At 39.6% G+C, this 14,368-nt stretch overlaps 1 protein-coding gene across 1 annotated transcript in view; it reads right to left on the bottom strand.

The window, feature by feature from the left end:
* Positions 1-14,368, bottom strand: part of LOC124722044 (DEP domain-containing protein 1A-like) — a 128,341-nt gene that overhangs the window by 12,477 nt on the left and 101,496 nt on the right. The window contains exons 6-7 of the mRNA XM_047247234.1: positions 4,533-4,656; positions 4,151-4,335 (exon numbers count right to left, since the gene is read on the bottom strand). Of these exons, the coding sequence (XP_047103190.1) occupies positions 4,151-4,335; positions 4,533-4,656 (309 nt within the window). The remainder of the gene's footprint in view (positions 1-4,150; positions 4,336-4,532; positions 4,657-14,368) is intronic.

The following is a 14,368-nucleotide window of genomic DNA, read 5'->3' as shown; positions in this document are numbered from 1 at the left end:
GTATACTTTATACTCAGAGTTAGTTTCTGTCACATTTTGGGTGCACAAATATCTAAAAGGACAGCAACTGCAAGATGCTTGGCGTATTTAGTCTAAAACAACTGCTGCAATGTGTGTGTTTCAGTAGATTTGTAGCAACCATCCACCTGCAATCATGTCAAATACAAACACCTTCAGTCATCTAAATTTCCAGTTTTATTTTATTTGTGCTACTGGTTTCAACATTACATTATACCATCTCCACAAACTCCTGACAGACTTGCAGGAAGAACCCCACAAGGAAAAAATTTGAGAAAATAGAACGAATACAGAGGCTTAAGACAATCATTCTTCCCACATGCTATTCGCGAGTGGAATGGGGTTGGAGGGCTCAGTCAGTGGTACGAAAGTCCCTCTGCCACAAAGTGATCCTTTCGATTTGTAAAAAAGAAGTTTACAGATACAAGTGACTGTATGCTGGCCCTATTTCGATTGTACAATAGGTGGGATGTTTCCCGCAAATCGGTCAGGTGGCCTGAAGATGACATAATGCTGAAACTGGTAGCACGAATAAAATGAAACTGGAAATTTAGATGGCTGAAGGTGTTTTGATTTGACATTTTATATTGAACAGCCAAGGTCCCACAATCATCTTGTATAGAAGCGGACTTACAGAGACTATCTTTAAGTTGTCAGGCAAACACCAAAACTAAATAGAAAAATTTGTAATGCATAAGTGCATTCCCCTCACATGTTTATGCCAAGTATTATGCATATTTATGAGATCAAGAATGCTCAGTAGCAGCCAGGCTACAAGTACATTTGACAATTAAGCGTCAGCAAGGAGCATTACTGATGAAATCATAGGCGGGAATGTTGTGCAACCTTAGTAGGGACAAGGTCCGACTATTCGGGAGTAGGATCTTACAATCTGAGACAGTGTTCCACGACAAGCTTCTGTCACAAAGTCTGCAAACGTGACGTCAGATCCACCTAGCAACAGCAATCTGAACGCCCATTGGCTGAGATATATATATATATATATATATATATATATATATATATATATATATATATATATATATATCTCCAAAAATGAATGTTAGTTATCAGTGAACGCCATGTGTCGTGGGCAGTGTGTATCACAATTATGGAAAGTCAGACAAGGTGTTAATGTGTTGTTAAGGTTTGAATAATGGCGAAGCAAGAGCCACCATATTGGAAATTCTGTGAAATGTTTCAAAGTTTGTATTTTTTTTTTTTGCTAAATCGAGTATAGTACAAAACGTTGTTGACATTTAACAGCTGACATCCTGAAACACTCCACTTCAGCAGGATCGCACAGGCATTGAACCTGGCGCCTGAGCGCTACTACTGTGCGATGAGGGACTACCGAAGCAGCAAGACTCCAGGTTAGTGATACAGAAACCAGATAAGCAAGGCAGAGTCGCTTCCTGCTAGCTACAATGCCACTGAGGGCATTGTAAATGGTCATTCACACTTCTTAACTCACAGGTAAATTATGTATCCACAAAGTTTTTTCATTAACTATGTAGTGACATAAAAGGTCAGGAAACTAAACTCTTTTTCATGTATACGTCCAGACTGAGGTGATGAATGAAAATTTGTACTAAGTCCAGGATTCGAAGCCTGGTCTCCTGCTCACTAGACAGATGTGCTAACTACTACGCCACCCTGGCACTGTGGCTTTGCACAACTGTACAGACTACTCTGCGCAGATGTCTGAGACTTTAAAAGATCTCTGGAAACATTACAGATTCATTGGTTAAACTTTTTTGAATGCCAACTATGTTTTCATAACTTTTCCTCCAATGAATTATTTCTGAGAAATAGTCTGATGCAAAATACATATGTAGTTTTATTATTATTTCTTTCCTTTCTCAGACGTTACGTCTGGTTAAAAATGGAAAGTGACGCGGACCTTGATCGAGCTTGACTTCCTTTTAACTGTACGGTATATGTTACATTGCATTTAGGATCTTTTGGGTAATTGAACATGTATCAATAATTACAGATTTCTGTAGTTGGATATATAAGTTTGGATGTAGCTGTATTGCGTTGATGTACTGGTGGATATTGTGTGGTATGACTCCTGTAGTTGATAGTATAATTGGTATAATGTCAACTTTATCCTGATGCCACATGTCCTTGACTTCCTCAGCCAGTTGGATGTATTTTTCAATTTTTTCCCCTTTTTTCTTCTGTATATTTGTTGTATTGGGTATGGATATTTCGATTAGTTGTGTTAATTTCTTCTTTTTATTGGTGAGTATGATGTCAGGTTTGTTATGTGATGTTGTTTTATCTGTTATAATGGTTCTGTTCCAGTATAATTTGTATTCATCATTCTCCAGTACATTTTGTGGTGCATACTTGTGTGTGGGAACGTGTTGTTTTATTAGCTTATGTTATGTGGCAAGTTGTTGATGTACTATTTTTGCTACATTGTCATGTCTTATGGGGTATTCTGTATTTGCTAGTATTGTACATCCACTTGTGATGTGATCTACTGTTTCTATTTGTTGTTTGCAAAGTCTGCATTTATCTGTTGTAGTATTGGGATCTTTAATAATATGCTTGCTGTAACATCTGGTGTTAATTGTTTGATCCTGGTTTGCAATCATGAATCCTTCCGTCTCACTGTATATATTGCCTTTTCTTAGCCATGTGTTGGATGTGTTTTGATCGATGTGTGGCTGTGTTAGATGATACGGGTGCTTGCCATGTAGTGTTTTCTTTTTCCAATTTACTTTCTTCATATCTGTTGATGTTATGTGATCTAAAGGATTGTAGAAGTGGTTATGAAATTGCAGTGGTGTAGCCGATGTATTTATATGAGTGATTGCTTTGTGTATTTTGCTAGTTTCTGCTCATTCTATAAAGAATTTTCTTAAATTGTCTACCTGTCCATAATGTAGGTTTTTTATGTCAATAAATCCCTTCCCCCTTCCTTCCTGCTTAATGTGAATCTTTCTGTTGCTGAATGTATGTGATGTATTCTATATTTGTGGCATTGTGATCATGTAAGTGTATTGAGTGCTTCTAGGTCTGTGTTACTCCATTTCACTACTCCAAATGAGTAGGTCAATATTGGTATAGCATAAGTATTTATAGCTTTTGTCTTGTTTCTTGCTGTCAATTCTGTTTTCAGTATTTTTGTTAGTCTTTGTCTATATTTTTCTTTTAGTTCTTCTTTAATATTTGTATTATCTATTCCTATTTTTTGTCTGTATCCTAGATATTTATAGGCATCTGTTTTTTCCATCACTTCTATGCAGTCGCTGTGGTTATCCAATATGTAATCTTCTTGTTTAACGTGTTTACCCTTGACTATGCTATTTTTCTTACATTTGTCTATTCCAAAAGCCATATTTATATCATTGCTGAATACTTCTGTTATCTTTAGTAATTGGTTGAGATGTTGATTTGTTGCTGCCAGTAGTTTTAGATCATCCATGTATAGCAAATGTGTGATTTTGTGTGGGTATGTTCCAGTAATATTGTATCCATAATTTGTATTATTTAGCGTGTCGGATAGTGGGTTCAGAGCAAGGTAGAACCAGAAAGGACTTAATGAGTCTCCTTGGTATATTCCACGCTTAATCTGTATTGGCTGTGATGTGATATTATTTGAATTTGTTTGGACATTAAGTGTGGTTTTCAAATTTTTCATTACTATGTTCGGGAACTGGATCAATTCAGGATCTACTCTGTATATTTCCAATATTTGTAGTAGTGGGGTACACTATCAAAAGCTTTTTGGTAATCAATGTATGCGTAGTGTAGTGACCTTTTTTTAGTTTTAGCTTGATATGTCACCTCTGCATCTATCAGTTGCTCTTTACATCCTCGTGCTCCTTTGCAACAGCCTTTTTGTTCTTCATTTATAATTTTGTTCTGTGTTGTATGTGTCATTAATTTCTGTGTAATGACTGAAGTTAATATTTTGTATATTATTATTATTATTATTATTATTATTATTATTATTATTATTACACACTGATCTACAAATGACTAGTAAGTAGTTAGAATTAATACTGAAGTACTTGTAACAAACTGTTTTAAGCTAACACATTCCGTATTAGTATATAAGATACAATCATTTGTCTAAAACTTTAAACATAAGAAAATAAGCAAACAGCATTATCACCTGTGGCAAGTCCCATATAGTAGACTGACAGTTCTCCTCCACAGCAATGCATAACAGTGCCAGTTGCTTCATAAAACTCAACAACAATTTCAATCTTGTACGATTGTGTGGAGGCACAAACAATAATAGTATCTGTAGAATTTCTATAAGAAGTCTTTCCGATGTATGCACCCATAAAACAGAGTCTGTAGGAACAACATATGAAGTAGTTAAAAGACTGTCCAGTAATATATCTTACTACTCTAAGTAAATATTTATGGATAAAAATTTCCAGTATTTATGAAACTTATGCAGGAAAAGATGGTGGCTTCAGGGCATGGAGGAATGGAATAAGAAAGAAATATATACCCATAATGAGGATAACAGTTTTGACAGCACTTACCAAACCTGTGCCCTTCTACTGTTTCAGGAATGCTCTGGCTACTTCCTCTGGAGCTATCTGCAGAACTTGTTGCTGTATAATATGAACTGCTTTCACTTCCAGTACTATCAAGCGATGCTCTGCTCTATAGAATATCATCAAAGCTACAGTTAATACAGGAACAAAACAGTGAACATCTGTTTCACGAAACATGTTAGTTAAGCTCAGAAACATGAGAAACACGTGCATACATTCATGTAACTTGAGATTAAAAAGCTCTTGAGTTAACTTCTCATACTCTTGTAAGAGAGACTGGAAGAAATGCAAGCTATGGCATAACACAGTTAAAGAATACTAGACATTATACTTACATCAGTGCTTGAAACTTAGATATGATGGTCTGATGATTAAATAACATTAAATCTGATGAGAGACCAGAGATTTTGATAAATACATTCATGTCCAAAAGCTCAGGCTTATCACCAGACATGAGACGCAAAGTGACAAAGAAATTTAAGCTACAAAACATTACTGAGAGCAAAAGAAAGGTTTTTCATGTGAATAACATGTATTACTGACACCATCAGTTGATACTGAAAAAACTGTTCCCAGTGGTTAAGCAGTGCCAAATCCAGTGTGATTTCCATGCTTTTCCCACTTCCCAAAAGCTTAGACATAATGGGTGTATGTTGTCACTACAGAGTGCTGTGAACAATTAGGTCATAAACTATTCAACCTTAGGCCCATTTGTGATTAGTTATAACTTACAGAATCAAAATTACATCAAATTTAAACCATATAACATCTGCAGAAGGTGATATGATTTACCTTACAAATTTCCTTTTCATACAAATAAGTAATGATGACAATCCTGGAAATAAGTGCTTATGCAAAACACAAAACAAAACACACACCTAGCAGTACAAACACGTTATTTCAGTACATTTTATTCCGAATTTCATCAGCTGGCATCAAAAATTTATAGAGAAGAAGGTATTAAATTGGTAAGCAACCTTCTTTCACAATTTTGGACAAAGGATGAAAGCAGATAAGTGCTTGGAGAGAACTGGCAGCACCACTTACGAGGTCCCCTCAGGTTAGTTAGTTACTTTCATGTTCCATGGATAATTTTGCACAATAAATCATCATGGTGTGGAACGAGTCTTTTACATTCATATTGCAAATTACTCTGTACATCTATTTGTACTCTAAATATCACCATATAATTATCCCCCCCCCCCCCCCCCAAAATGAAAACAAGATATGCAGACTGAGTAAGCAATACCTAGCCACCACCTTTTACACATTACAAACATAGAAATTCTTCTGTGGAATAGGAGGAGCTGTCAATGAGAAACTTTTTCAATTTATTTTCAAACTTTACCTTGCTGTCAGACATTTTATATCACTGGGCAAGTGATCAAAAATTTTTGTTGCAGTGTTGTGCACCCTTTCTGTGCCAAAGACAACCTTAATGTTGAGTAATGAATGTCACTTTTTCTTGTAGCATTGTAATTATTTAGCTCATTGTTCCTTTTGAACTGCAGTGGATTATTTACAACAAACTTCATGAGGGAATGAATATAGTGTGAAACAGTAGTCAGAATGCCCAAACTCCTTAAATAAATGTCTACAAGATGATCATGGATGAGCATCACATATTATTCTTATAGCACGTTTTCGGATAATCGAGACCTTCTTTCTTAAAGAAGGTCTTCCCCAGAACATTATTCCATATGACATTACTGAATGAAAATAAGCAAAATATGTCAACTTACTGATTTCTCTCCCCCCAAAATTTGCTATGATTCTAAGTGCAAATGTGGCTGAACCAAGCTGTTTTAGGAGTTCCAAAATGTGTTTTCTTTTTCCAATTTAAATTCTCATCAATATTGAAACCTAAGAATTTTGAAGAACTGAATATGATGTGTCTTTGTGAAATTCAGGATGGGACCATTCACAGAAAACCAATCAATGATACTTTTGAGAACTTTGTTCACCATTTCTTCCATTTCTGTATGTATACTGGGAATGATTACAATAATGTTTAATGAACAAAGTAAGAGCATACGGACTATCAGACCAATTGTGTGATTGGATTGAAGAGTTCCTAGATAACAGAACACAGCATGTCATTCACAATGGAGAGAAGTCTTCCGAAGTAAGAGTGATTTCAGGTGTGCCGCAGGGGAGTGTCGTAGGACCGTTGCTATTCACAATATACATAAATGACCTTGTGGATGACATCAGAAGTTCACTGAGGCTTTTTTCGGATGATGCTGTAGTATATCGAGAGGTTGTAACAATGGAAAATTGTACTGAAATGCAGGAGGATCTGCAGCGAATTGATGCATGGTGCAGGGAATGGCAATTGAATCTCAATGTAGACAAGTGTAATGTGCTGTGAATACATAGAAAGGAAGATCCCTTATCATTTAGCTACAATATAGCAGGTCAGCAACTGGAAGCAGTTAATTCCATGAATTATCTGGGAGTACGCATTAGGAGTGATTTAAAATGGAATGAGCATACAAAGTTGATCGGCAGTAAAGCAGATGCCAGACTGAGATTCATTGGAAAACTCCTTAGGAAATGCAATCCAAAACCAAAGGAAGTAGGTTACAGTACGCTTGTTTGTCCACTGCTTGAACACTGCTCAGCAGTGTGGGATCCGTACCAGATAGGGTTGATAGAAGAGATAGAGAAGATCCAACAGAGAGCAGCGCGCTTCGTTACAGGATCATTTAGTAATCGCAAAAGCGTTACGGAGATGATAGATAAACTTCAGTGGAAGACTCTGCAGGAGAGATGCTCAGAAGCTCGGTACGGGCTTTTGTTGAAGTTTCGAGAACATACCTTCACCGACGAGTCAAGCAGTATATTGCTCCCTCCTACGTATATCTCGAAGAGACCATGAGGATAAAATCAGAGAGATTAGAGCCCACACAGAGGCATACTGACAATCCTTCTTTCCACAAACAATATGAGACTGGAATAGAAGGGAGAACCAATTTTTTTTTTTTTTTTTTTTTTTTTTTTTAGAGCGCACAACTTCAACGGTCATTAGCGCCCACCAGGGAGAACCGATAGACATACTCAAGGTACCCTCCGGCACACACCGTCAGGTGGCTTGTGGAGTATGGATGTAGATGTAGAATGGTGTCACCTGCAAAAAGAACTAATTCTGCTTTTGTGCATTAGACGGTAGATCATATGAAAGTATATTAATATAATAGAGGGAAACATTCCACGTGGGAAAAATATATCTAAAAACAAAGATGATGTGACTTACCAAACGAAAGCGCTGGCAGGTCGATAGACACACAAACATACACACAAAATTCAAGCTTTCGCAACAAACTGTTGCCTCATCAAGAAAGAGGGAAGGAAAGGGAAAGACGAAAGGATGTGGGTTTTAAGGGAGAGGGTAAGGAGTCATTCCAATCCTGGGAGCGGAAAAACTTACCTTAGGGGGAAAAAAGGACGGGTATACACTAGCACACACACACATATCCATCCACACATATACAGACACAAGCAAATGCTTTGGATAGGTCACGGAAAACACCTACCGGCGCTATTTTACTATTTAATGCTGGTAATATCTGGTGTGCGAACATGTAAATGGCATTCTCAGTAGAGCAACCGTTCTGAAACCCAAACTGTGATTTTCTGAGGATATTATTGTTGGCAAAGTGAGATACTATTCTAGAATAAATCACCTTCTCAAAATTTTTGGTAAATGATGTCAACAGTAAAACATGTCAGTAGTTATTGATGTCCCTCTTATCACCTGTCTTAAAGAGGGGTTTAACAATGGGATATTTTACTCTCTCTGGGAAAATGCCTTGAGTTGGTGATGCATTAAATATTTCAGACAATACCAGACTTATTATATTGGAACAAATCTTTCATACTCTATTGGAAACACCATCAAAACCAGAAGTGCTTTCATTCTTGAGAGACTGTATGACCATCTTAATTTCAGATGTAGAAGTTGTTGGTACATTCATATGATGTAATTTTATGAGAGTTACTTCAACATATCGCTGTGATCTTTCTCTTGACCTGTTGGTCCCTATGCTTTCTACTATGTTTAAGAAGTTATTATTGAATACATTTGCTACCTGTGATTTGTCATTTAAAAACCTTTCACTCGATTCAATAGTAATGTTATCCTCTTCTGTGGTTGGTTGTCCTGTCTCTTGCCTCACTATATTCTATGTTGGAATAACTCCGTTTTCTGATGTACTGATTTCTGACATTATGTGCATGTTTCTTGATTTTTTAATAACCTTTCTCAGTAATTTTGAGTAGTTTTTGTAATGCACAACTACTGCAGAGTCTCGGCTTGTTCTTGGCAAAAGATACATTTCCCTTTCCCTTTCTCAAGATATTTTAATCCCCTTAGTGATCCATGGTTTTTTACATGGCTGTTTAATGTCCCTTCTGATTAGCTTATGTGGAAAGCTACTTCAAATACAGATATTTGGAATGGATTGAATTTTATATCGGCAATTGGTTCTTATAAATTTCATACCAGGTTCTTTCTTGTAAACCACTCTTAAAAACATTTGCCCTGAAGTCATTAATGATTTTGACTGACTTCCACTGAGGTGTATCCACACTGTAAGGCACTATGTCATTTATCCTGACAAACTGTGCATCATGATCAGAGAGATCATTTGTTACTGGGTAAACAGTTATTTTCTTGCTTTGTGCCTCATCAAAGAAAACACTATTAATTAGGGACCTACTGTCTTTATCAACCCGTGTTGGAAAGTTAACTACTGAGCAAATTGTAGGATCCAAATAAGGTTTCCAGATCATTTTTCCTATCAGAATCCTTTAGAAAATCTGCACCGAAGTCACCACAGACTATTAACTGCTTGCTGATGTCTGTCTGACAGCACAGTAAGGAATCCAGGTTCCTCATAAATAATTCAAAATTTCCCAGTGGGGATCTATAAACTGTTACAATTAAAAGTGAACTGTTTTTCAGCAGTAATTCACAAGCACACATTTCTATGCAAAATCTACTTGTGTCAATGCTTTTCAACTTGGGTTCTGTCTTAATATATGCAACACCTCCTCCTTTTCCCATATTAGTTCTGCATGAGTAAGCTGGCAGACTGTAATCTTTTATGTGTAACTCACCTAATCCTGTGGTTATGTGGTGCTCAGACACACACAGAATGTCTATCTTTTCGTCTAAATTTTGCAAGAAGGGAAGAAGATCTTCTACCTTATTACTCAATCCTTTAATATTTTGGTGGAATAAGCTAACCTTACTTTTCTATGCATTCTTCTGTTATAGTGACTTCTTTCAAAACAGGGTGCCTGAAACTTGATTCTAACCTAAAAAAGGTGCCCCTCTGACACCAGTAACCACAGGGATCTTGCACTGTGTGATGGCAGCCCCCGTACATATCCTGCAAGTAGTTCAGCCAACCTATCTTTCCCTAGGCCATGCCTAGTATAGCCCCATCTCCCAATTGTATAGCAGTATCAAACCAGGGCTGGTCATGGGGCTGCAGGACCTCCATGAAACTCACATTTGTGTGTTTAGTTGCTACTCCTGTTTTATACAGGTCACCCCTAATACTGTAATTACTGTTCTTAGCCAGGCTAATTCCTGCTCCACATACTATAATAACCAATCCTCTCCGCGAAAACCTTTGCACAATTTTCCTATGTCCTCTGTCACCTGGCTAAGGCTAGCACTTGGCTTCACAATACTTGTGACCCTGCTTCTAACTTTACCTGCACCATCTGGCTTACACCCCTCCCATGGCTATGACCTAGCAGCAAGACTCTTTTCTTCCTAATCTCTTTTGGTACTGACCTACACTGAGTTTCTTGGCTAGAAGCCTGCTGCACCCAACTGTAACCTACAGCTGTATGAGGCTCTTCCCCTCCTACTTTAGGTAACATTCCATATTTATTCAATACTGTGTTGTGGCCACATGTAAGCGTTGCTTCACGCAGTGGAGAATGGCAAAACAGAGGCATGCTGGCGACCGAGGCGTTGTGAAGTAGGCAGGCACAGATAGCCTTGCTGACAGCAGCAGTCTACCAACAGACTGACGCATGGACGCACACAGACTGAGCGAAGCCTGGAGAGTGCTAAGTAAGGGGAAGTGAGGCCAGCACACTAAGTTACGCTGCAATATACTGCGGGAGTAATAAGAAAAAGCTACCACCGAGGGTAAAAAACGTCCTCCTGCAGGATGGAAATAGTGGAGCACAGGCAGCAACAGACAGAAGCCATTAGGAAGCAGTTTGGATCTGAGGACGGATGTGATCTGTGTCCGAATGTTCAATCTTCGTAGGTGACGATTCCAGAAGTCTGTTCCAGCTCGCAGGAGTCATCCGTTCGCTGCCAGATGTCAACTTCAGCTCTAGAGGTCGGCCTGAGTTCGGTCGGCACCATGGATGACTAACTACAGTGAGTACTTCCCGGCCGCAGCGTGGTCTTGGTCACAGGCGCCGCCGGGGACTGATGCCTGGACTTCATGGAAACCCAGCCCCACGGCGCGTGGTCCGTCCATGACGGGACCTCGCGGACATCGCGACTGACGGCTTACCAGCCGCCGGTGCAACAGGCGTCGGCAACTGACCTCACGGCAACATGGCTCCAAGCAGCGACGAGTTCATCTCAACCACAGGGCATCCTGGCTTCAGCGGAGCACTGGTGGCCTGAGGCTCCCGAGTGCAATCAGCAGCATGCATTGTCAGAGAATTTACACAGCAGCAGCCAGGCGGAGGGATCCGCAGGGCTGGTCAACTATGACCAGAGAGAAATTGTAAAGTTCAATAAATAATTATAAAACTCCACACCGTCTCAGTCTTTGGCACAGCCACTGTGTCTGCTGCTAACAAGGGGCGCAAAACTCTTAACAAGTCGTGTCAGGTACACCCACGCCAAGGCTTTGACTAGCACCATGTGGAGCAACCAAGAAATAACGAATAGGGTGAGTCCGACAACTGCCTTCTCTCCATGTTTTCTGTGTAACTAGACATGTCGAGGGTAACGTTAAAGGATGTGAGAGTGTCATTTGAATGGCCTAGCAGCCCTGTAGATTTATCGCAGTTTCGTGGGAATGATAGTCATGTTAACTTAGTACCATCTAAATGTGTAGTGTGTGGATTAACAGGTCACGTCATTCCGTGCGATAAATTTGTACCAAGCACTTGTGATGTGTGTGGCTTCTATGGTCATGTAACGGGGCAATGTGGTAAGTCTAGATGGCTTGCCATTAGGCGTGCTAGGAATTAACTTGCTCCTGGGTAATACAATTTTATTTTTGTGAGGTGAGGTATACCACACGGAAAATACCAGAGACACGTGCAACGGCACAAGTGATGCCGTAGTCGCATTGACAGAGCAAGTTAAGAAGCTGATTGAAGAAAATAAGTTGCAAAAGCAGCACATGCAGAGGACGGAGCAACAATTGTTGCAAAATACTCAATCAGGCTCGGGAAGCGATAGTGTAGAATGCAAGGGTACTGTCTTTTCTGGTGTGGCAGATTGTTCAGCGGCTAATTTGATACCTTCCTTCTCGGGTACAACATCAGAGGATGTGAATGTTTTCATTGGTGACGTACATAGTACGGCTAGACTGTGTGGCTGGTCAGATGAAATGTGTTTGCAAATGGCGAGGTTACGGTTAGTAGGTGATGCAAAGACTTATGTGGCATGCCACGAAGGGTTAGAGGATGCTACTATGTTCACAGAGTTGGCTGAGGGATTATTGCAAAGGTTTAGGAAACAAAACAGTGGCAGATTTTATAGAGAAAAATTGGGGAGGATGATGCAAAGAACGGGTGAAATGGTAGAAGAATTTTCAGACAGAATTAAGAGAACGAATGCGCACGCATATGAGTTAACACAAGATGCAAGTGCAAACGAAGTTCTATTGAAAGAAGCAGAGAATAGAACTTTAGACGCATTTTTGTGAGGGGTCACGCCGGATACGGATGGAAAATCCAAGTGACTTAGCAGCAGCATTGTGCGTAGCTACACATTTGCATGAAGTGGATAGCGCCACTAGAAGTCGCAATTTTTTTGTCTTCCAAAGAGTGTTACCGTTGTGGGAAGCAAGGTCATTTTAAGGGACAATGTCGGGAACCGCAGTGTTTCAATTGTCAGAAAACAGGGCATAAGGCACAGCAGTGTAAAGCCAAGAAACGGGTTAATGATACAGCAGTTAAAAACCTGTTAAATGAAAAAGGGAGTGTTCCTGCTGTCGGGAGGCATTCCCAGTAAAAAGAGGTACTCAGAGAGTGCACGAAGAGGCGGATTGTAATTTGATGGCTTGGATAAAAGATAAGTGGCGAAGAGTTTTAGTGGATACCGGAGCGCATGTATCAGTAGTCAGTGTGGACCTTGTGCACAAGGAAGGATTGGAAGCTCCGAGGTACAGATTGTGCGCAGTAGGTGATAAAAAATTAGATGCACTAGGGACAGCACAGCTCAAGTTTAAGATAGGGAATGTGTGGTTCCGGGAGCAAATGGAGGTGTTGTCAACTGTGGGACAGGGATTTTCAGCGATACCTGGGTTGGACTTTCTGATTAAACATCACACCAAAATTGACCTTCCGCAACATACGCTGGAACTCTATGGGAACTTGTTCTCAATGGGTACAGCCGTTGGAAATGTTTCAGAGTCGCAAGGCGCACTGATAGCTAAGGTGATACCAACTAAACTGCATACAAGTGCATTAAAGGTGATTTCGTGTCACAAAGTACGAACAGGTACAGGGAAGTTGATCTGGGTACCAGTGGATGTCGATGTGACACATCAGGGGTTATTCTTGGTAGAGCCACTACCGAGTAATGAGGTTTTAGATGGAAAGCACTGGTTTATTTGTAGGAGTGTATCACAGGTAACGGACATAAATGGGCAGTTTATGGTCCCGGTGAGTTTAGATAACTTTGGGCGGGATGATGTCGATCTGCCAAAGGGATTAGTAATAACCATAGTAGAGTTAATGGATGAAGAGGACATCGATAGTTCGAGGCTAGACTATGATGTAAAGCAAACCATCAACACGTCTGCACTCTTCGTGACAAGGTAAATCATTGAAAGGAAATGGTCGTTCGGGTATGGAAGCATTATTACTAAAGTATAAAGCATTGTTTGAAACACAGGGTATGTTACCCTCTGCACCGGTAACACAGCATCGTATTCCAACAGAGAATCACACTGCTGTGTATCGTAAGCCATGCAGACTACCGAAACAATTACAACCAGTAGTAGAGCAATTAATAGAGCAACAAATGGAAGATGGGATAATCCAGCACAGTAATAGTCCTTGGTCTAGTACAGTGGTCCTAGTTCCGAAGAAGATACCAGCCAGGTCGAAAAAATTTCGCTTTTGTTGCGATTACAGACATTTTAATGAACGGACAGTGGCGGACATATATCCGATTCTGAATATCACAGACACGTTAGACAATCTAGGGCACTGTAAATTTTTCTCCACTACGGATTTCCGAAGCGGTTATCACCAGATTGAAGGATGTCCGGATGACAGGCCAAAAACAGCATCTACGACGCACAGTGGTCACTTCGAGTATAAAATAATGCCGTTTGGACTAAAAAATGCTCCAGCAACATTTCACAGGTTGTTGGATGGAGTCCCTCGCGGATTGAAACCGAAAAAATGCATGGTTTATCTGGATGACATAGTTTTTCAAGAGATATAGAGCAGCATGTGGAACAGTTAGAGGAGGTGTTCAAAAGATTAGAGGCAGCATGGCTGACATTAAGTTTGGACAAATGCCATTTTGTGCAAGCACAAGTAAATTATTTCTGGCATGTTATCAGTCAGGACTGGGTACAGACAGATCC

The sequence above is a fragment of the Schistocerca piceifrons genome, chromosome X (genome assembly GCF_021461385.2).
Source record: "Schistocerca piceifrons isolate TAMUIC-IGC-003096 chromosome X, iqSchPice1.1, whole genome shotgun sequence".
NCBI lineage: Eukaryota > Metazoa > Arthropoda > Insecta > Orthoptera > Acrididae > Schistocerca > Schistocerca piceifrons.
Note: the sequence above shows the minus strand (reverse complement) of the source record. Positions and strands in the feature narration are given on the sequence as shown.